The 23,260-nt window shown below is 39.5% G+C and overlaps 1 protein-coding gene across 22 annotated transcripts in view; it reads right to left on the reverse strand.

Moving 5' to 3' along the window:
* The window catches only part of NEB (nebulin), a 189,221-nt gene that overhangs the window by 101,098 nt on the left and 64,863 nt on the right, over positions 1-23,260 (reverse strand). For all 22 annotated transcript variants that reach the window (XM_080927589.1, XM_080927588.1, XM_080927583.1 and 19 more), the window contains exons 53-69: positions 20,813-21,124; positions 20,447-20,650; positions 16,962-17,066; positions 15,714-15,821; positions 15,063-15,374; positions 14,494-14,697; positions 14,151-14,255; positions 13,957-14,064; positions 12,440-12,751; positions 11,957-12,160; positions 11,409-11,513; positions 8,446-8,553; positions 5,917-6,228; positions 3,585-3,788; positions 3,181-3,285; positions 1,611-1,718; positions 194-505 (exon numbers count right to left, since the gene is read on the reverse strand). In XM_080927589.1, coding sequence (XP_080783715.1) covers positions 194-505; positions 1,611-1,718; positions 3,181-3,285; positions 3,585-3,788; positions 5,917-6,228; positions 8,446-8,553; positions 11,409-11,513; positions 11,957-12,160; positions 12,440-12,751; positions 13,957-14,064; positions 14,151-14,255; positions 14,494-14,697; positions 15,063-15,374; positions 15,714-15,821; positions 16,962-17,066; positions 20,447-20,650; positions 20,813-21,124 — 3,228 coding nt within the window. The remainder of the gene's footprint in view (positions 1-193; positions 506-1,610; positions 1,719-3,180; positions 3,286-3,584; positions 3,789-5,916; positions 6,229-8,445; positions 8,554-11,408; positions 11,514-11,956; positions 12,161-12,439; positions 12,752-13,956; positions 14,065-14,150; positions 14,256-14,493; positions 14,698-15,062; positions 15,375-15,713; positions 15,822-16,961; positions 17,067-20,446; positions 20,651-20,812; positions 21,125-23,260) is intronic.

Here is a 23,260-nt window from a genome sequence, read left to right on the forward strand (position 1 = left end):
TATGAAGGTAGGATTCTACAAAATTTCATCTTGTGGAATAATGTTCTCCTTTAAAAATATGCAAAGGGCATTTGAAAATATTAGGGGTAGAAATAAGATACACCAGCTCTCTGAGGGCGCTACCCAATCTTGAACATAAATGTTATTATGAATTACTCCCATAAGCATGAGTCCCATAAATCTCAGCACTCACATCGCTCTGAATATCATAGGCCTGCCGAGCGTGGATGACGTCATTCTGGTCAGGCAGGCACGTCCACTGGTGTAGGTAGTTTCTGTAGTCCACGTCACTGACCAAGGTCTGGCACTTCTTGGCCAGCACCACCCCCAGCATGTCCACTGGGCTGCTGTACTTGGTCTTCCACTTCTCAAAGTCCTTCTTGTACTCCCTGTCACTCTGGATCTTGGCCACATGCATGGACCACATCATCTTGGGGTCATCTTCAATGTTGCGGGCTCCGATGTGGTGGCCCAGCTGCTTACGGTAGCCAACTTTATATTTGTACTAATGGATTGTACATTTGAAATAAAAATGATTTTTTAAGTCAGTGGAATGAGTTAAGAGTTTCATTACTTTAAAATCTTGTTATTTTTTTAATTGCCAGTTCTGCTGAGAAATAATTATTTGGATATTTTCCTATCTCTATTCTAAACCATGGTTTAAATGCATAACAACACTCTAGTGGGATTCAGGACAAGCTAAATTATCTTCTATCTTGCATACACCAAATCTCTGGACATAAAGGCAGTAATATTTTTCAGAAAGATGAATCAGAACTATATACTACCTTCTCTTCATCTTTAGCCAGTAAATCCACTAATTATAAATCTTACTTCTGATTTCAACAATACTGTTCTTTAGTTGGTAGATTCTATTTCTTTTTCCACAAACCCCCTCACCGCCATCCCTAGTCTGGCTCTGATGGAATTCACTGAGTCTTTTGAAATGGGTAAGACAGGATCTCCATGTTGCATGGCTCAGGTTAGGCTTCCACAAGTGGGAAAATTACACATTTGTGAGCCAGTTAGTGTTCTAAGGGTAGAGAGAGCAGCCACCTTGGTGTTCTCTGGCAAAAGCATCATGAAATTTTAATGTCAAACATTAATGTAGCCTACATTTTGTCTTTTCCTTTTCCAGAGACAGGAGTATTCAAGTTCATCACTGTTTGTTTTGTTCATCTTTGTCTACTTGCATTACATAATTTGAAGAGTGCATTTCTGATCATTTCCAAAGGGAGATTTGGCAATACTACAGAGCAAGTTTAGGGAAACATAGGGTTGCCTGTCCTCTACACCAGGTCTTACTCTGTTATACAGTGAACACAAGGTTATCTTCTAGGATTTTCTATGCCTATGATGGCTACATGATCAAATAGAAAGAATTTCCCATAATTACAAATATGAAATATTGTAGATTATGACTTAATTTTAAACAGAGAAACCTAGACATTAACCTTCTATCAATAAAAATGAGGTTTTTTTTTTTTTTAAAAAAAATAAGAAGTGCTTATGTGATTTATAATTGGCACCTGAATGTATCCTGTTCCTGTGTTACTGATCCTGCTTCCCCACCCCATCCATCCACATAATGTCCATCTGCCACTACTCACGTCACTGGCGATGTCTCTGGAGGCCTTGGCTGCCACAATGGGGATGGCATCAACACGCAGGTCATAGCCTTTCTTCTTTGCTTCCTCATTGGCCAGTTTATACAGACTCTACAGAAAGACAGAAGGGCCGACAGCAACGTTATGAAGAGTATCAAGTGTCTTCTACCACATGATTTTTTAAAAGAGAGAACAGGATACAGTCTAAGGTTTGCTGAGAGGGAAAAGCAGGAGAATTCTAGTCTACTCCTCAGAAAGTATTTAGGTGTATGTGGTGAGGTATGCCTTTATTCTCAGCACTTGGGAGGTAGAGACAGGCAAATCTCAGTTCATGTGGTCTACAGAGCAAGTTCTGGGACAGCCCAGGCTATACAGAAAAAAAAAAACTGTCTAAAAAACAAACAAACAAATAAATAAAATAAAACACTGTCCCCAAAAACTATTTAGTGTCAGAAATAGATAAGATATAGTAATAGGTATTAAAATTGATATAATTTATAAGGTATTTTATTATAAGTTTATGTAGCATTTGTAGATTAATGATAAAAGTTATCAATATAGGTTCACATAGCTTAGTAATATAGATTGATAAAATATAATACATACATATGCTAAGTAAAAAAATGGGGAGTAGGATGTTTAGTATTCCTTTCATTTATATGACATATGCTTTTACTCATTTCTTCACTATTTAACTTTTATTACAACAGGTCATACCTTTAACAGTGTTTAAAAATGAATAAAAATTAAGACAGAACTTTGAGCATGTGGACTATAGCCACAACTTTAAGATTAGATTTTTGGTTATATTAGTAAAACATGTCTATACAATTGTACTTTCTGTGAACAAACCAGCCATTGCTCATAGAATGTCCTTCTGCAAAAGAGCCTCTTGCTTTTCTCTCTGCCCCAGATGGTACAGCGATTTGTCTTCCTTCTGGGAATACATGTACAGCCCATCTCTCCTGCCCTCACAGAAGGGCAGCATCTCTGAAGCCAAGTAAGGACAGACTGCCTACCCAGGCACAGCCTGTACCTGAGCAGAAAAACTCGCCCCTGAGGGCTGGTTAAAGCATGCCTGTTTAACTCTCACATACAGTGTGTTGTTCAATTTAATTTTAGCAGTTTTTACAAAAGTGATATTTTGACTATAGTCTCTGCTGTCTCATTTTAATTCAAGACCAAGGTGGGGGAAAGATGTGCACTAATAAAGACTCCTTGCTAAGACTATAAGACTTAAATTAAAATATAGCACTTTAATATACATAACACCAGCTCACCTTGAATTCCAGGCAAATGAATATTATTTATTGGTATAAACAATGAAGCTACTTTTATCTGACCCTTTAGAAGTACGAAAATATACTCATTGGTCTATTGGTTCGCTTTAGGAATAACTTCAACATCTAAGAAACAACGAATTCAGTTTGCTTGTGGAATCTCATGAAATGAGGCATCCAACCCAGAAATAAAAGGGGATGGGCCAATGTTTACATGAAAGAACAAGGCTATCAAGTGTCCACATCTCCCACCACCCTGTAGGAGAATCTCCCCCTGGCTTTGGCCCCCCTACCTCACTGTAGTTGATCCTGTTCTGCCTTGCCAGCATAATCTCTGGTGTATCAGGCATTACGTGAATTTGAATCTTGTCTTTGTCCCAGGCTTCTGTGTATAATCGCTAGAAAGATAAGGTAAGACGTTGAACCAAAACCATTTAAGATGGGCACTCAAGAAAGTCAAAATAAAACAGGATTATTCTTTATGCAACTAGGAAAAATAAGATAGACTTGGATATTAGGTATCTAGAGGTCTGGGTCTTACTGCTTATTACCAAGACTCAAACTGGCAAGAACGAGACTTATTAGATTTCAAGAACAATTTAAAAGTTAAATATGATCCTGTCCCTTTGGGCGAACTTTAGGTCCACTGGCCACTGAAGTAGAAAGGTGCTTAGGACATCTGAGGTGGCTGTCTCACCTTGTTCATGTTGAGGGCATTGCTCTTGGCCAGCACCTGCTCCAGAGAATCAGTCACACTGGTGAACTTGAACTTGTTGGGAGGCTGGCGGTAGATGTTGTCGCTCAGGATCTCTGCGGCTCTCTTGCACTTGACCACATCCAGAGACCCGATGGGGACCCATCCAATGCCTCTCATCCACTGGAGATCTGACTTGTACACATTCTGAGAAGAGAAAAAGAGGCCAGAGGCTCTTTTTTATTGAGGGCAAAGAGAGGTGCCAAGTCCATTTATGATGAAGACGCAAAGGGCACATAAGAAAGTGACATTGTAGTGTTTTCATAGAAAGCCAGCTTCACGGAGTAGGCAGATGAACTGAGGAACTATGTTCAAAAGATGACTCTGAAATGCTTCCCTAGTCACAATGAAAATATGCCAAATATTTAAATGTAAGGAAAGGAATGATCCCACCAGTGTCTGTGGGCCATGTTAATGGCTTTCATAAATAATGTACACAGGGCAGAATGCCAACCCAGAGTAAGAAGAACCGTGCATAGCCTACAATAAGCTTCCAGAAAATCCAGGCACGGCCCTAGCCACATGAAACATTACGGAGCTATCAAAACCTTTACTTTCTAAGAATACTGGCAACATGTAAAAATACCATTAATATATATTTTAATGAAAACTGGAATGTGAAGCAATGTGGTTCGGAAAACTCTTAAGTGCAGGTTTTTTGGGGGGTTGGGTTGAATTGGATTTTTGCTTTCAGTATACTTTTTCTTATATTTCAAATTATCTTCATAATAAAAAAGAGTGATTTAAAGTTACAAGGAACATATAATAATCAGGAACCCTTGATGTTCCCAGAATGTGGGCAGCTACCATACCACCCAAGACCAGAGACAAAAAGTGCACATGTTACTGGGCTAGGGTTTCCATCACTTTCCCATCCCATTCTCAGCGTAGGAGGCACAAGATAGGTTTGTACGGTCATTCATCTTGCAATATGTCTCCCAGTTCATTTTCAGCCATGTCTTTTTCTGTTAAAAGATTTTTACACACCCCACAAGTATTCAAAAATTACTTCCCAACCATGGTACTGAAAAGGCAGTCAGCTAGCTGGGAGAATTTCAGTAGCCCCGGGAGCTGCATGGGAAAGATAAATGGGAACTTCACAGGCAAAGCCTCTGGCACTGCCCTGTGTGGCCTGCTCATCGTGTTTAAAGAGACACAGCGAGGCTGGTTACACAGTCCTGCTCCATCTGCAGCGAATGCTTCCTGCAGCACTGAGACCAGCCACGGCAGGAGAAAAGCAACTCAGAACAGGCTCGAGACAACCCATGGCTAGCAGCCTATCAGTGTTGCTACTGTATGTGGCTAACCCTTGTTAACAACGCTCTTCAAATACCACAAAGCACAGAGCAGGTGGCTGAACAGCTCAATCATTAACGGATAATTATTGTGGATTTATCTCATTCTCCAAAGTTCTCTAATGGTTTGTAATTGCTTCACATGTTTATAAAACACCCGGTGTCAGAAATGTGCTCCTCGCACCCAGATCCGAGACGGCCATCTGCTGCCAATAGACGCTCGGTTTAGTCATTAGCATCTGATGCCCCCACACAAATGGAGACTGTCCGACAGCTTGCAAATGCAGCAGCCCCAGATCTTCTCGGAGCAGACTGAGTGCTGCACTGTTAGCAGTCCTATGACTAGAACTGCTGAGGAAGCCAATAGCAAATTCTACAGTAAGAGTGTGTGTGTGTATGTGTGTGTGTGTATATGTATGTGTGTATATGTGTATGTGTGTGTGTATGTGTGTATGTGTGTGTGTATATGTGTGTGTATGTGTGTGTGTATGTGTGTATGTATGTGTGTATGTATATGTATGTGTGTGTATGTATGTGTGTATGTATATGTATGTGTGTGTATGTATGTGTGTATGTGTGTGTGTGTTTGTGTGTATGTGTGTGTGTGTGTGTGTGTGTGTGTGTGTATGTGTGTGTGTGGTACAGGAGATTAGATACAGGCCTTATACATTAGACAAGTGTCCTACCACTGAGTTACATCACCAGCCTTTTAGAGTCATTTTTGAAACTAAAAATTTGCTTTTTCAAAAAAAAGTTAACTTCTGCAAGAAAATGCTTTTCTTTTGAGGACTCTTGATTCACGTTTTGTTTTTAATTAGAGTTTTGTCTTCATAGAATCAAATGTAGTTAGGAAACAGCATTTCCTTATAAGAATGTCATTTACCAACCAATAAATTTTAGCTTGAATAGGCCTATGGGTTGTGTGCAAGGGCTAACCTTTTCACATAGCTTGGAAGCTCTTTGACAAATACCGTACTCACATCGCTCTGGAGATCATAGGCCTGCCGAGCATGGATGACGTCATTCTGGTCAGGCAGGCACGTCCACTGGTGTAGGTAGTTCCTGTAGTCAGCATCGCTGACCAAGGTCTGGCACTTCTTGGCCAGCACCACCCCCAGCATGTCCACTGGGCTGCTGTACTTGGTCTTCCACTTCTCAAAGTCCTTCTTGTACTCCCTGTCACTCTGGATCTTGGCCACATGCATGGACCACATCATCTTGGGGTCATCTTCAATGTTGCGGGCTCCGATGTGGTGGCCCAGCTGCTTACGGTAGCCAACTTTATATTTGTACTGAAGTGAAAATTCATAAATCAGGCTTCTATTAAATACATTTTGATGTAAAAATGTATACAAAATCATATTACTTTCATTATAGTTTAACTGATTTTTTTCTGATGAACACCAACTCCAACCAGCATCTTGGCCTTTATGCTTAAAGAAATAAATTTGGTGAACTAGGTTTTATACAACATACATTAGGTTAACTAGGTTCTATACAACATACATAGGTTACCTCAAGTAACCTGTGGTCTGGCACTAAGACAGTCTGAAAGCAGAAAGCACACACACTGGAGAACATCACTCATGGGAGTCAGAATGAGGCCACTTGAGCAGGAGGGATTCTGAAGAATTGGATCTTACACGCTGAAAGTATGGCTGGAAGGGAATGTACTTGGGAACATTGTGTGTTATTAAGCCAGAAAGTAGCTTAAAAAACCACTAGCTTGGGCAACAAAGGAGATATTCCACATCAGATTTACTTATTCAGTATTATTAGCAAATTCCTATCATCATCATAAACACTGGTTATATTGGTAAAGTTGCTATAGCAACCCATCTGGTTAAGTGTGCTCTTAAGGCCATTGTGCTGAATATTCACCTGGGTCCACCATGGTACTATTATTATTATTATCATCACAAATTCAGTGACTTCACTGTAGAATCTAAGCCAGTCATCCCCAGTATAGGCTTCCAACTTTAAAGATAACTGAGTTAGAAAATATAGATAAATCAATGGGAAGAGGCATAGCATAGTGGAAAGGAATGAGTTTGTCTAGTTTAAACTTCACCATTTATTAAGGCTGATTTCATAAAACTGTATAATTCATAAAATGGAGCTGATAGCATCTACCACTTTGGGTAGATTATGCAGATAATGCATAGAAAGCTCTCAGTAGGGTTATTAAAGTTATTATTTAATTATTACTGTTGGCACATATTCTACTACTGAGGCAGAGAGGGGACTGAAAAATCAAAAATCAAGTGACCCACTTTCTAGTATAAAAAAATAGTCTACCACTATATTTGGGAACAGTGACCCTTCATATTTATAGCAGGTATCCATTTCTCAAGAATCTGGGAGGCTCCTGGAAGGAAGGATGATTTTACCCTGGGGTGGGGCAGGGGAGGGTGTGCTACACTGCATAGCCAGGGACTATACCTGTAAGGTATAAACCTGGGGTAGAAGCCTCCGTCTCACACTCGTAAATACTTTCTCCTCATAATCCAAGAAGGCTGAGTTGTAACGTCAAGTGTTATGTGCATTTTTAAATACTATACATTAAAATACCACATAAAACGAGATGCAGATACCCAACAGGATGTAGGCTGGTGGGTTTCGCTGCAGGTTTTCCTATGAGCCTATGATCACTCTCACATAACTATCCAAGTCTACAGTTCTGATCTAGCCTTCTCTCATGCTCTGTTTCAGCAAAGTGATTTTTTTTGTTGTTGTTGCTGAAAACACACAAATCCTTTTCAGAAATAGCAATTTTCCCATTCTGTCCCAAAACAGGTTTCTGAAAAATTTTATATAAAAAAGATAATTGTTATTTTTGGTTTTTTTTTTTTTTTTTTCTTGTTTTTTGAAAAACACATTGTGTCCTGGATAGTTTTAGGTCAACTCAACACAAGTTAGAGTTATCTGAGAGGAGGGAACCTAAGTTGAGAGACTGCCTCCCTAAGGCCTAGCTGTAAGGGATTTTCTTAATTAGGGATTAATTAGGGAGGGCCCAGCCCATTGTGGGTGGGGCCATCCCTGGGCTGGTAGACCTGGGTTCTGTAAGAAAACAGGCTGAGCAAGCCATGAGGAGCAAGCCATGAGGAGCAAGCCAGTAAGCAGCATCCCTCCATGCTTCTGCATCTGCTCCTGCCTCTAGGTTCCTAACCCTGTTTGAATTCCTGTCCCGACTTCCTCTGATGATGGACAGTGATATGGAAGTAGAAGCTGAGTAAACCTTTACATTCCCAACTTGCTTTCTGGTCATGGTGTTTTACCACAGCAATAGAAATGCTAACTAAGACACTCAGGATGAGGCTCTGGCTATTCTAGTTCTGCATGGTGGAGGCTGACCTCAAACTAGAGGCAGATTCTTTGCCTCCACCTCCTAAATGCTTGACAAGCATATACCACCATGTACAGCTTTTGGAAAGTACTTTGTAAAGCTTTAATGCAATGAAAATGCTACACCATGCTGCTCACAGATAGGAAGAGAACTAATAGCTTACGTCACTGGCGATGTCTCTGGAGGCCTTGGCAGCCACAATGGGGATGGCATCAACACGCAGGTCATAGCCTTTCTTCTTTGCTTCCTCATTGGCCAGTTTATACAGACTCTAAATAAGAAAGCAATGGGTTAGATGTTGATGTTCACATCTAAAAAACTAGTAGGGGGTTTAAACAATTCATAAAACTCTCTGTACAGTGCCCATTATAACGTGATTTCTGAGTTCCAAGTCTTTAGCAACAAAGCTAAAATTTAAGGTGGAACCATGTAGATGAACTGTTAAAAAAAATAATTTATTCGGTCTGGTTTTGTGCCTGTGACTGTGTGCTCTGCACATGGTAGGGATAAAGATGAGGACTCCCTGAGCTTTCAACTTTCTGGGAGAAGTGAAGAGAACCTGGTAACTTAGGTGACCAACTGCTGAGAAGCCAAACCCTAAGAGGCAGTTTAACCACAGAGTTCAACCACAGAGGCAGCAGTGGTCCAGGCAGGGGTTTATTTTACTGTGATCTAAGAATAAGGGAAGTTCCTGCAGAGGGCTGCCCTTGGGTTCTACCTTTAATGATAAACTAGGCTTCCAAAGACTAAGCTGGGGGAAAGCAGAGCACACGAAGAACTGGGATGAACGACCAGGGAGGGACGTCAGACAGACTGAACCAGGGAGGGACGTCAGACAGACTGAAAAGATTTTGGAGTTGGAGCAGAACACCTGCAGGTAAGAAATGGTTATGGCCTTAGAGCTTAGGGCCATAGCTCCACAGTAAGGTGCTTGCTAGCATCTGAGGCCCTGAATTCAGTGTCCAGTACTTGTCAGACTTTGTCACTAACTTCTATAGAAGTCAAGAAAAATCTTCTTGATTTTTCAATTAATTAATTGGAGGACAACTAATTTCACACTGCATTTTTCCATCTTAACTAATCTAAAAACAGAAAAAAAAAAAAAGAATTTGTGTAAAGAAAAGGCAGAAAGGAGACTGGGTGGGCTGGGCACTCAGGCAAGGGAATCTTTCCACACATGCTTTATCAGCAGTGTTACCCTGCCATGGTGTCTCTGGAAGTTTCCAGAAGTACAGGTTCAAAATTTCCAGAATTTCCTGAGGACTTGTTATTTTCAGTTTGGGTGACAATTAAGAGCTAGTTATGCAATCACTACAACTATCGTCTGCCTTCCCCAAATAAAATGACTTTAGACCTGAGATTCTGTCTAAAGTCTCTTGAGTTACTCTGTGTATAAAGTTAATAGTCTATTGATCTACTCTGTCAGAGAAATGGCATTCAGTTCGCTGGTGACACAAAGCTCAGAGAAAAAGATAATACGCCTCTGTCAGAATCTTACATTCACAAGATCTCTACAGGCATAAACCTGTAGCCTCACTCTAACAGGAAGAGATTAGACAGATGAATGGCAATCTTTGAGACAGACATAAATTACAAATAAATGCACATACTCAGCCCAGAAGACACTGAGCTTAACTTTAGCCCTTGTGAAAAGTCTCATAGTCTAAGAGGATTCAAGACCATGTAGACCAGCATTGACAGAGGACCAGTGTGCTCCAGCAGGATGCAGAAATGCTGCCCACAGGTCCAAATGGTGAAAGCCAGCAGTTGGTGTGCTCAGTCCTGATCATAACCCACTCACGGTATTTTATTCAGCTTGGAGTCACATCTGATCAGCTGAAGAAACATCTAGAAATGTAGGGATGTTAAGATTGGGAAGAAAACCTGGGGTGAGGGTGGCAGGGAAGGACACTGGTGGCTATCTCTGTGTATAGACTGGTACTGCCAGTTTCAGAGGTCTTTGGGATTTTCAAAGAGAGAAATCCAAGAGAAACACTTTTTAAAATGGAAATTTCCAGAGCAAACAGGTCGACTTATGAAATAAGCTCTTTGTCACTGCTAATTCTTAGGCAAAGGTGGCACAATCCTGAGTGGGGAGTCTCTCCCAGAGAGAGGCTGATGTCTCTCTCTCTACCTAAGAGTTTTAAAAAGAGGACACACAATCTCATGCTTACCAGCCACAGAAAGAAACAGGCTCATTCATATACAATCCTGGCAGAGTTTTCTTTATAGTCTCTCAATGTATTGCTTGATGGTTCTGAGACTTTAGATCATGAATGTGCTCTTAGACTTTAGAAAGCACAGCTTTAACACCACAGAACAATTTAAAAGCAATATACTAGGCATAGAAAATACATGTATGAAGCTTTGCACTAGCACTAAGGGGAAACACATGTATAGTCTGTTTGTAATTCTTTACTTCAAAAGTTAATAAAGAGGGGTTAGTGGTTCTCAACTTCCCTAATGCTCTGACCCCTCAATATAGTTTCTTTTGTTGTCGTGACCCTTAACCATAAAGTTATTTTTTGTTATTTCTTAACTGTAATTTTGCTATAAATCATTATATAAATATCTGCTATGTAGATGGCCTTAGGAAAGTCCTGGAAAATGGACATTTGATGCCCCAAAGGGTTGCAACCCATGGGTTGAGAACAACCAGGCTAGAGAGTTGGCTTAGTGGTTAAGAGCACTGACAGCCTTTCCAAAGGACCCGGGTTTGATTCCCACCACCCATATGGTGGCTCATAACCATCTGTAACACCAGTTCCAGGACATCTAAGCCCCTCTTCTGGCTTCTGTGGGCATTGGTCATACACATGGTACATAGACAAACATCCATACACATGAAGTAAAATGCTTTAAAAAAAAATTAAATAAAAGATAATATACTTCATTTATGATTATTGTTGAAATTATTAATTTGTATAATGAATACAAAAATTTTATTAGCCTAAATGGTAACTCATCATAAAGTTTAGTACTTCTGGTAGTGATTGAGAAATACAACTGTTGCTTTTCTCATGAAATAAGGCGATTCTTTACAAAGCTGCCATTCATCATAACATCGCCATAAATCAGCTGAAGTGAAAAACAACACAGACTTCTAAGATTGGCATCTACTCCCACCTCACTGTAGTTGATTTTATTCATTCTCGCCAACATGATTTCCGGTGTATCTGGCATGATGTGGATCTGTGTCTTGTCTTTGTCCCAGGCTTCTGTGTACAAACGCTATCAAAGAAGATACACATATCAGGAAAAACAACATCTAATCAATAGGAGTTTCAAGACCACATAAAATGTATAAACAAAGGAGACAAGGTTATGGCATTTTATATAAATTATATATTATATACATGTCATCAACTGATTGGTTTATAGTGAAATATATATTTGCAATATATTCTGGTAATCTGGAAACACATACAAGTAAAAAGGAAAGTGAAAATAAATATTTTAGTGCAGTGATTCTTTTTCCACAAAACCAAGAAATAATAACTGAAACCAATAGTAAAGTATGAACACAATACTAGGTAGATACAGATTAGAGAAATAAATGATAAAAGATAAATATAAATGTCTTATTGTGTAAAACTCATTTCTCAACCATTTTCTTGTTTCTTGGATTCAGCTTCGGCCAACCCATGTGACTTCCCTGAACTCTGACCTCTCACCTTGTTCATAGTAATGGCATTATTCTTGGCCAACACTTGCTCCAGAGAATCAGTCACACTGGTGAACTTGAACTTGTCTGGGGGCTGACGGTAGATTTTGTCACTCAAGATTTCAGTGGCCCGCTTGCATTTTTCCACATCCAGAGAGCCAATGGGCACCCAGCCGATGCCTCTCATCCATTGGAGGTCAGACTTGTACATATTCTGTTGAGACACAAATTGTCCATAAATATTTATCTCCATGTTGGGAATGCATTTTTAGCCAATGGATATAAAATCAATGAAGAAGACTCTTATAATTTAGTAGGTAGCAGTTTCAAGCACTACTTCAACTTTGGATGAATGCTAAGGATTATCGTATAAAGGAGGAGCATGCATGCTATCCCTCACACACTTGAAGGCACAGGTGAGCACTGTGCCATCTATTGAACTCTTCTGTGGAATAAACTCACTGATTCCACTTTTATGGTCATCAGTACTCACATCGCTCTGGAGATCATAGGCCTGCCGAGCATGGATGACGTCATTCTGGTCAGGCAGGCACGTCCACTGGTGTAGGTAGTTCCTGTAGTCAGCATCGCTGACCAAGGTCTGGCACTTCTTGGCCAGCACCACCCCCAGCATGTCCACTGGGCTGCTGTACTTGGTCTTCCACTTCTCAAAGTCCTTCTTGTACTCTCTGTCACTCTGGATCTTGGCCACATGCATGGACCACATCATCTTGGGGTCATCATGTATAGCACGGGCACCGATGTGGTGGCCCAGCTGCTTGCGGTAGCCTTCCTTGTACTTGAACTACAAGAAGAAAAAGACTGCTAGTTGTCTTTTTGACCTTTAGAAAATGTATTCACTAGGACAGAATTATCCTGTTCATTAAATATGATTTCCTTTGAATATATAGTATATGTATCTTATATCATGAAGAAAATAAGCAAAATACGAAGGCGAGAAGGACAGCAAATATATTATTTTGCTGCACAGAGCTCTTTGTGGTATGTGGGTATGAATGAATATAATTAGAATATGAGTAATAAGTTAATACATTTTGCCTGCTTTTGTAATTATTGTATAAACATTTTTATATCATTAGAAATCCTTATGAACATGCATGATAATTATAGTAGGCATGTCACTATATGGTTATGTATTAATACTAAACTCTTCTATGTTGGTCATTTGTTTTTAAATGTGATGATCATTTCCTATATTTTGGAAACAAAATAACAATGTATTTTTGATTCAAGGACAAAAACATGGATAAAAAATTTCAGCCATGTGAGTAAGCCCATCTTTTAAAGAAAGCAAAGACTAAAAACAGGGATGGTATCAGGGTACAGGAAGATGGTCAGAGCACATATGTATGTGTCTTTTAAAAATGGCTTTGTGTGGCATGATGGCTCACACCTTTAATTCCAACACTTGGGAGGTAGAGGCAGACGGATTTCTAGGAGTTCGAAGCTAGTCTGGTCTACAAAGCAAGTTTCAGAACAGCTTGAATCGAAAAACAAAACAAAACTTAACAACCTGGCCATGCATAACCCAGTATACTCTAATAAAGAAAACACAAATCTTCAGCCAGGCACTTGAAGCTGTGACAAACACATGGGTCACTGGACTTTGTGTGACATATCCTGTTTGTTTAGACTAATTCGTTCATATGGCATGGATTATGGCTTGAAGAACTCCTACAAAAAATGTGATTGTAAGAGTATATCATGTGGGAAAGTAAAAACAATCACCCCAACTTCAGTTAAGTATGCGGCATTCTTGTTCAGCCTGCAGTGGACACACTGAAGTGCTCAAAACTACGGCTGATGGCTACCCTCAAGTCATGAGTTTAGTTTCATTATTTTAAGCTACTTGCTGACATAATCAATGATTAGCAACAATTTTTAACATCACAGCTTGGCCCATTGTACCTCAAAGAGAGAGCAGTGATCCTGGAGTCAAAGCTAAGGTGAAAACCTCCCAGGCACATGTAATCTCCCCAGTATACTTACGTCACTGGCGATGTCTCTGGAGGCCTTGGCTGTCTTGATAGGAATGGCATCAAGCCGCATGTCATAGCCTTTCCTCTTGGCTTCTTCCAGGCCAAGTTTATATAATTTCTGTAAGAGACATAAACAATTGTAAGTTTCACTTACAAAGTGTAACATAAGAAAAATGTTTCACTTGTTACAAATACATTGCTTACCTCACTGTAATTTACTTTGTTTTGTTTAGCCAATAGAACTTCAGGGGTATCTGGCATAATGTGGACAGTGGTTTTATCTTTATTCCAAGCTTCTGTATAGAGGTGCTGAGAACAACAAGAAGACAGGTCAATAATGGACACTTTGAAACCATGCTCCGTGGGTTAATGCTGTGATGTGTTCCGGTTTCGGTGACTGTCAGTAAGAAACGTTTCCTTTAGAGACACCTTAATGTTATTAAAAAGAACTGAATGAGAATTTTTTGGTTCTACGGAAACAGTGTTCCTCACTCCTGTCAGAAACACTTAATACCCTTCCCCCTCCCCGTGCAAAGAAAGGACTTACATGGTTCATGGTTATAGCATTATTTTTTGCTAAAACCATTGGCATGGAGTCCATAAGGCTGGAAAACTTGAGTTTATCTGGGTGCTGACGGTAAATGTGGTCACTCAGGATCTGAGTGGCTCGTTTGTTTTTCTCGTCCTCGAGGGAACCCGAGGGTATCCAGCCAATGCCTTTCAGCCACTGAAGATCAGCCTTGTACAAATTCTGAAATTCCAAGTGACAAGTCACAAATGTAAGCATATATCCACAAAGAGATAGAAGTGTATGTTGTTACACAATACAGACATGTTTATAATATTTAACATTTGGCTTCCTGAATGATTTCAGAAATTTAATGAAATATTCAGGTTAGAAGCATGTTTTGCAAAGTGAGGGAAATGTGTGGAGAATGGTTCAGCATTCATTGCCTAGATCAGCTATCCAGAACATTCCACCACAGATTCTTTCTTTGGAGACTAATGCTTCTTGCTAGGCATTATTTGGCAGAATTTGGGCCTCAGTGTATAAACTCACTATTTTAAGAAAGGAGACATACTTTTTCATTGAACAAAGGAAAACCTTAGACTCACATCGCTCTGGAGATCATAGGCCTGCCGAGCATGGATGACGTCATTCTGGTCAGGCAGGCACGTCCACTGGTGTAGGTAGTTCCTGTAGTCAGCATCACTGACCAAGGTCTGGCACTTCTTGGCCAGCACCACCCCCAGCATGTCCACTGGGCTGCTGTACTTGGTCTTCCACTTCTCAAAGTCCTTCTTGTACTCCCTGTCACTCTGGATCTTGGCCACATGCATGGACCACATCATCTTGGGGTCATCCTTGATGTTCCGAGCTCCAATGTGGTGGCCAAGTTGCTTTCGGAAGCCTTCTTTGTATTTGTACTAATGGAAAAATAATATCCCGTTCCTTTAAAAAGTTAACTTTTGTGGCCACCTTTATAGCAATTTCCAAAACCTATTAATGCTGAATATCTTGCTAAGTCAGTAGAGTTGCAGGTTTCTGCTTTTTTTTAATAGGCAATATTAAAAGCTAAATTCAGCCACAAATAAACAGTGACTTTTGGTCTTATTTTTACCCTAATGTCTGGGATCATTGCCCTGTTTTAATTTGTGATCCCTTAGTTTTTTTTTGTTTGTTTGTTTATTTGTTTTGGTTTTTTTGTTCATTTTAAATAACATTCATTGCAATGAAACCACCATCTACAGGGCACGGCATCTTACCTCACTGGCAATTTCCCGGGATGCTTTTGCTGCTTTGATTGGAATGGCATCGACAGGAAGATCATAGCCTTTTTTCTTCAGTTCCTCATAACCCATTTTGTAGAGTTTCTGTTGAGAGATGAAGACAGTCACTTTGGGAAAACCATTCTCCATAAACATTATGATGGATAAACAGAATAATGAAGCCAATGTGCTACATACTTTAAGAGCTCATCTCCGAATAGTCTCTATACTCTAGACCACTCCAGTGTAGTTGGATATTGTGTCTATGAATTGCTAATGATCCTGTTCTATATTCTAAAGCTCTCTGATTACCCAATACACAAATTTCCCAAGTACTTTAGAAAATGCAACAGAAGTTAACTGACAGAGAAATGAATTATCATTTTCGTGGTATTTTCCAAATAATGTTGTGGTCCATTAGAAGTTGCTGCAGGGAAAGCCTTTCAATTTTATTCTTCTTATGAAATAAAATAGTGAGAGGCTATCCCTTCTGTGCATCACCAGTCAGTATCTACCTCAGCCCACGGGGCCATTGAAAGGAAGCTTGCCCTCTGACATGGTGATGGTCCCTCATAATTAAAAAGAAATAGTGTATTAAGCTTTAAAACTTATGTTTATAATTTGCTTATTCAGATTGTGATGTAGATGAATAATTCACAATATATTCAAACATATTTTCACCCCGAAGTCCATAGCCTATTGATGTTAGACTTCTGTTCATATTTTATTCTTTGTGGTATCACCCCACACATTCTTTAACATTAATACCACTCTATCAGGGTTCAGAATTTATGTCTGAATGTTTAAATTCTTATAGCCATACATTTGAAGGATTAACATTTGTCAGCAAAGTAATCCGGTAAAAGTGAAAATGTCCTCCAATGGATTGTTTACTTGTTCAAAACGTCACATGGCATCTATTTGTGAAGCACAAACCATTGCCAGTGATACAGATCCAGCAAAGATCGACTCTTCCCACACAGCAATGAGTGCGAGTGGTGTAAACACTGCATTATGATACTACATGTGGTAAGGAAATGTAAATACAGAGATCTGTGCTCCAATCCTGCTTGAGATAGAGAGTGCTGGCGGATGTACAGATTTCCCACCGAATGGGGAATCAGAGTCCCTCATTGTCTGCTAATTAAAATGACTTGGAGTTCAAACGATTCTTTAGACAACTTCATGGATTTAGAAGTGATTAGCTGAGCTTTCCGAAAAGGCACACTGAACTTGTAAACTCACATCACTTGTATTGATTAAGTTTGCCTTGGCCAGAACGATGTCAGGAGTGTCAGGCATGATGTGGATCTGAGTCTTGTCCTTGTCCCAAGCTTCTCTATAGAGTCTCTAAAATGAGAAATGATTATTTTATCAGTGGTCTTGACAGGATCAAATATAACAGTTGGCTTCAGATAGGATAATTAAGCTCATGTACACTGAACATTATAATTGATAACAAGATGAAAATATGAGAAGAAAATAGACACAATTTCTAATCTGAAGTATAACTACCTTCCAAATAGAGATTATGGATCACGTTTTTGAAGTTACAGATACTACTGTCTACAGGAATCAATACATGAAATAAAAACTTTATTGATACTATCAAGTAGAATAGCATTTTCCAACTTTTTTGGCCATCAAAATTCTCCTTAGTGTTTAACTGATTTGTCAAAAGATGAATTATTTAGATTATGCCTAGGAATTAGGGAATCTTACTTCTCATTTGATTTACTATTTAGGGTTATACAATTATTTTGTAGAATAAGTAGATTGATGGAGATTCTGGGATTACCCAAAAGGACAGTTTAAAATTTTATCAAAATCTTTTAGATGTGCTAAAACCATTTTCACATTTGTCTTCAAGAGAAGACCATGGGAATACAAATTAAAAGTCTTGGTAATTTACTAAAGGTGAAAGTTTGAAAAATAGAATATTTATAGAATATAAAATTTATCAACAAGAAGTCAATTACAAGTTTTGAACCCCACTCCTGGTCCATGCAGTGATATGTACTAAATGTGGTAGTGCATGCCTTTAATACCAGCACTTGAGAGGTAGAGGTAGGCATCTGTGTGGGGCTGAGGCCAGCCTGGTTTACATATATGCAGTGAGACCTAGGTTACCCAGCAATATATAGTGAGACCTGGTCTTTAAGTTTTTTCCCACAAATGATTAACTCAACAGTAGAGGAATCTGGCAATATCTCTTTAAGCAAGTGATAAAAGTTCAAATGACAGCGACAGGACAACTTCTTGTCCCAGGCTCTCCTGTGATGAGGCCTGAGTAGGACACAGTGTGCAGTTACCTCATCAAAGGACACAATCAGAACCGCCATGAGGACACAGTGGAAAGGCCCAAGGGGAAAGAGATGCTGCACCTGCCATGAACATCAAAGACTCGGAAGACAGAGCAGTAGTGAGGAAATGATCCCGAGTAAGAATAAATGCAGCGTGTGACCTCTGACTGCATTGTCAACCGGGGAAACATCTTTTCCTTTACTCCAAAGAGTATTAGCAGTAAAACTGAATAAGTTTTTATTTCTTAACATTTATTTAGTGTGTGTATATATGTATGTATGTATGTGTGTATATAGAGTTCAGATGCCATGCCTTCAACGTAGAGGCAAAAACTCGCAGGGGCAGCTTCTCATTCGCCATCATGGATTCCAAGTATCGCTTGCAAGTACTCAGATCTGGCAGCAGGTGCCTTTATCCACTGGTCTACCTCACCAGCCCTTCAGTATATAAACATTTTAAGGATTCGTTAATTCCTTAGATTTTTTTTTACTCCTGTATGAATATGCTTTCTGTAATGCAAATGGCCCAGAGGACTTAATTAAACCTTCAGGACAAAACTGAAACAAGGTCCATTAATATTAATATATGTTTACTAAAGTTCCTAACCAATCTTTCTGGAAGGATTACCAGTGCTTTTTGGCCTCAATCATTGTAGGACAGTCTTGCGTCATGGGGGATTTTAGTAGCCATGCCTGCTTTCTATCCACTAGAGGACAGTAGCATACCACCTCCAAGTTAGAGCATGCAAAGGAAAAAAACTTTCTAGATACTGAAATTTCTTCCAGGGTGCAAAAGTGTCCCAGTAGAGAAATTTCCTCAACGTTATATGCTACTTTGATCCCACAGAATGCACAATGAATGCTAATATTATTTAGATCAGTATATTCCAAAGAAGACCACCCTAGCTGCTCTGGTTTCTGCCTGGGTGTGCAAAGCCCCGATGGGATTGCTATTCAGCACCCCTGCAACTAGGGTATGGACGGGTAAGCTTTTTGGTCTAGTCTTTCCCTTGCTTATCTTCTCCACCCAGAGCTCCCCCTACTTAATTAAAATTCTAAGAAAGAAAGATGCAATGTTCGGGGGTTGAGGTGGGGTGAAGGGGGCTAAAGCATAAACGAGAACGAACCCTAAATGTGCTTGCCCTTCCACCCACAGCGTAGCACGTCACAGAGAGAAGAACAGGAGACTGAGGCAGGGAGAGGCCAGCAGGCTTGCATCTGCCAGAGCGTCAGGAAAACAACACTGTTGTCTGTGAACGGCTCCCGATGAGAAGAGCGACAACAGCCTTATGTATCAGGTGAACACTAATGTGTGCATTGAAAATGGAGGGCACGTGGAGCACAGTGCACAGAGAGCCTCTTAGGACCTATAGTTCTTATTTGTAGCTACTTAAACTTCCCTGCAGGGCCCAGAGTCCCACCGCACTTAATTCAGCTTCCTGTAATGTGGACGCTTAGCCTGAGAAGCAACAGTGTCTGCCTCTTCTCTGTCCAAAAACGTTCCTCACAGATACTTCTGTTTATCTCATCCAGTCACTGCTTTGTTAAGCCTAGCACTGGAATCCATGCTGGACAGAAACATTAAAGGTACAATATATACTATGCAATTATTAATTCAGCTACAGTAAATGTATTTTAAGATCAATTTGTTTTATATATACATATATATACATACACACATATACATATATGTATATATACATATACACACATATACATATATGTATATATACACACACATATATACATATACACATATACATATATGTATATACATATATATATATGTATACACACATTTTATGGTACTGAAAATTGAACCTTATGCATGCTAGGCAAATAAATATCTTTAGAAAATACACCCTTTTAAGAGAGATATGTCTCTGTGGTTAAAACACAAACAAATAAAAACCAGCAACACCACCCCAAACTTGTTGCTTTATAATATTTTCCATGCTTTGTCAAAACCAAAAACACCTATGCTCTTAATATATTTAGGTTTCCCTTTAGCAAATATGTCCTAAAGATGGTTTGGAAACTCCCCAGTCCTTACAAATAATAAAAAGGGGTGGGGGAGTTCTGATGAATTGCATTAGCCATTTTCAGTTATTGTATTTTTCTGCTTAGTATTAAACAAAGATCCTCAATAAATACCATGGAAACGCTGAAAAAATATATTCAGGTTTCAAAGAAAAAAATTTAACATTTTTTATTACAATCTAATGAAGTAAGAAAGCTTGGATGAAGCGAGATTAAACCAAAACTGTCTTTAATGATGTGGTGTAAAGTGGCTGACCCCGCATAAGAGATTCTGCCAGACTAAATGAGACAGGTGCTGCTGCTCTACGCACTGACTAAGCAAACGCTCCTCACTGCCAGGTATCAAGTGCTATGACCGATTCTGTCCATAGCTAAAGAAATACTCACGTCGCTCCTGTTTTTGGCATTTGTTTTAGCCAGAACTATGTCCATGGCATCAGGGATGCTGGTGAACTTATTTCTGTCTGGAGGTTGGCGGTATTTCTTCTCACTGATGATTTCTGAAGCCCGTTTGTTCTTTTCTGCTTCCAAAGAACCCAGGGGACTCCATCCTATGCCTCTCAGCCATTCTAGGTCAGACTTATACATATTCTAGGAAAGGACAAAACAAGCCATCAAAACCCCATCTTCCCCTTCAGATAGGTGTGTTTGAGATGATCAATAAGAATTCCTTTTTCTAATCTGTTTTTTCTCACATAAATGGCTATTAATATGTGGAATGATTTTAAGTTATAAAATTTGATAGATACTGACCTCACTTTGCAGCTCATAGACCTTTTTAGCTTGGATGACGTCATTCTGGTCAGGCAGGCACGTCCACTGGTGTAGGTAGTTCCTGTAGTCCACGTCACTGACCAAGGCCTGGCACTTCTTAGCCAACACCACACCCAGCATGTCCACAGGGCTAGTGTATTTGGTTTTCCACTTCTCAAAGTCTTTCTTGTACTCCCTTTCACTTTGCATCTTGGCTACATTCATCGATAGCACAAGCTTCGGGTCATCTTGCACACTCTGGAATCCAATATGGTGTCCCAGTTGTTTCCGGTAGCCTTGTTTATATTTAAACTGAAATCAGAAAACAGTCTTTTTAATAACACAAAGAAAAGCTAAGTTAAACTCAACTCGTCTCATTGCTACACTTTCTCCCCCAAAACGGATATGAAAAATGATTTCTGAGCTAACCTAACAGGAGGTGTTTTCTTTCTTTAACTCTATCCCAAGAATGTAATGCAGCTGAGTATCAAGAGAGATTATTGGGAGAAGTTGGTTCTATGTAAAGGCAGAAATATGTGCCAGACATTGTTGTCTGCCTTCAGGATAACATTTAGCAAAATGCTTGTTCCATGCTTATGAGAAAAATAGGGGCTTGAATGGCCGAGAAAAAAATGGTGAAGATGTATGATCTGGTAAAGAGGAAAATGTATATTGGAGATTTTTTTTACATGATTTTATCATTAAATCATACGTCTACACTGGAATCTATACCATACGGGCACAGATAGGAATATCTTGATATGTTATTTAGAAACAAAGTTCCACAAGAGCTCAAGATCTTGTCAAGTAGGTGAAAATAAACTATATAGTTTTAAGATGACCGAAGTAAAATCTGTCCTCAGCTTTAGCTGGAGAAATTATATCACTACTAAGTGGCAACAACATTGCTAATAAGTGCAGTGGTAGTTACTTAATGTCAGGCTCTAGACACATAGTAAGATTCTCAACAATAGGTTCAGCTCCCTCTGATTATATATGTTTAAACTATTCTCGACTTTAAGGTGACTATACCTTTGCAAAAGTTAATCTGCATTGTCAACATGATTGGATATAGCATCATCTAAAAGACTGAAGGCACAGCTCTTGGTGTATGTGTAAGGGTAGTTCCAGGTGGAAAAAGACCCCCTCTATGTGTGGGTCACAGAGTCCCAGGGACCTGGGGGCTGCACTGGATGTAAAGGGAAGGAAAGAGAGCCACATGGGGGTCAGTTTTCCTATCTTCTTCTTTCTGGCTTGTGGTGATGTAAACTGAGGTGCTCAGCATGCCTTCTTTGCCAGAATGGATGAAGCCTTGGAAACTGTGAGGTGTTTTGGTCACAGCGATACAAAAGATACCTAACACAGTCCTTGATTTAGACGTCTGGGCAAAAATTGCTTCTAAAGAGTAGAGCCTTGAATTCTGTATGGAGCACAGAGAAGACCATACCAGAAGCTCATTTAAGCTAGCCTAAGCTCCGGTAGCAACAAAACACTAAAATTTGATGCACTATTTTAATATAATGAAACAAACATCAGAAGGAAAATGAACTGCTAATCGAAGGTAATTGCAGTTATAAAACCAAAACCCAAAGAGGACAAGGAAACAGTAACATTTTAAGAAATGTCAGGTAGAAAAAAATTAGCTATGTTGTGATATTCCAGAATATAGACTTAAAGCAGATTATAAAATATCACATTTAAACAGAAAGAAGGCTGACAAGAGCTGGGCACAGTCCAATGGAGAAAACGCCTGTTCTGTTGCAGATCATGGAAGTCTTTTGCTTGTGAGTGTCCACCAATCCTAGCATAGCATCCATCCTCTCTCCATGCCACGTATGAAGACAGGTAGAATGTCAGGCAAGAGATTGAACTAAGCAACCTTTCTATCTTCCAGCTCTAAATTCTATTAGCTTAGCTTATTAAACTACATACTCAAAACCTACCTCTAACTTTATGAAATGTTAAAGATATAAGAACCATTTGAAGCCGAGAGAGAATACAGTTTCTCCTGTGTTACGAAAGCTCACAGGTAGCAAAATTAACTGTAAAGTTTCAAGTGGTACAAATGGCATTTTTCTATGAACCAGATCTGTGGATAGTCAAAAGAATGTAAAGGGGATCTTTCTGAATTTTAGTGCCTAGCACTAACTTAGTAATTATGCAAGTCAAGGAGGTGCTAAATTAAGGTAATGATGTGTAATTTTTAGAGATGTGCAGATAAAAACTATCAGCACCTGCTTGCTACAGTTGGTTTATTATATGGGCTGAATTTTTCTAGAAGAGGCAAATAAAAACAAGAATATTAATTTTAGGCAAAGCATAACTTCCTACAATATCCAGTTTCTTTGTAATATCTGGAACAGCACCTCATTGTAATGGGTCTTAGAGGGACTCTGACCTACTAGGTGAATGGAAAAACCCTCTTGGATATTTGGGGGCAGGAGAGAC

The sequence above is a fragment of the Micromys minutus genome (assembly GCF_963924665.1).
Source record: "Micromys minutus genome assembly, chromosome: 13".
NCBI lineage: Eukaryota > Metazoa > Chordata > Mammalia > Rodentia > Muridae > Micromys > Micromys minutus.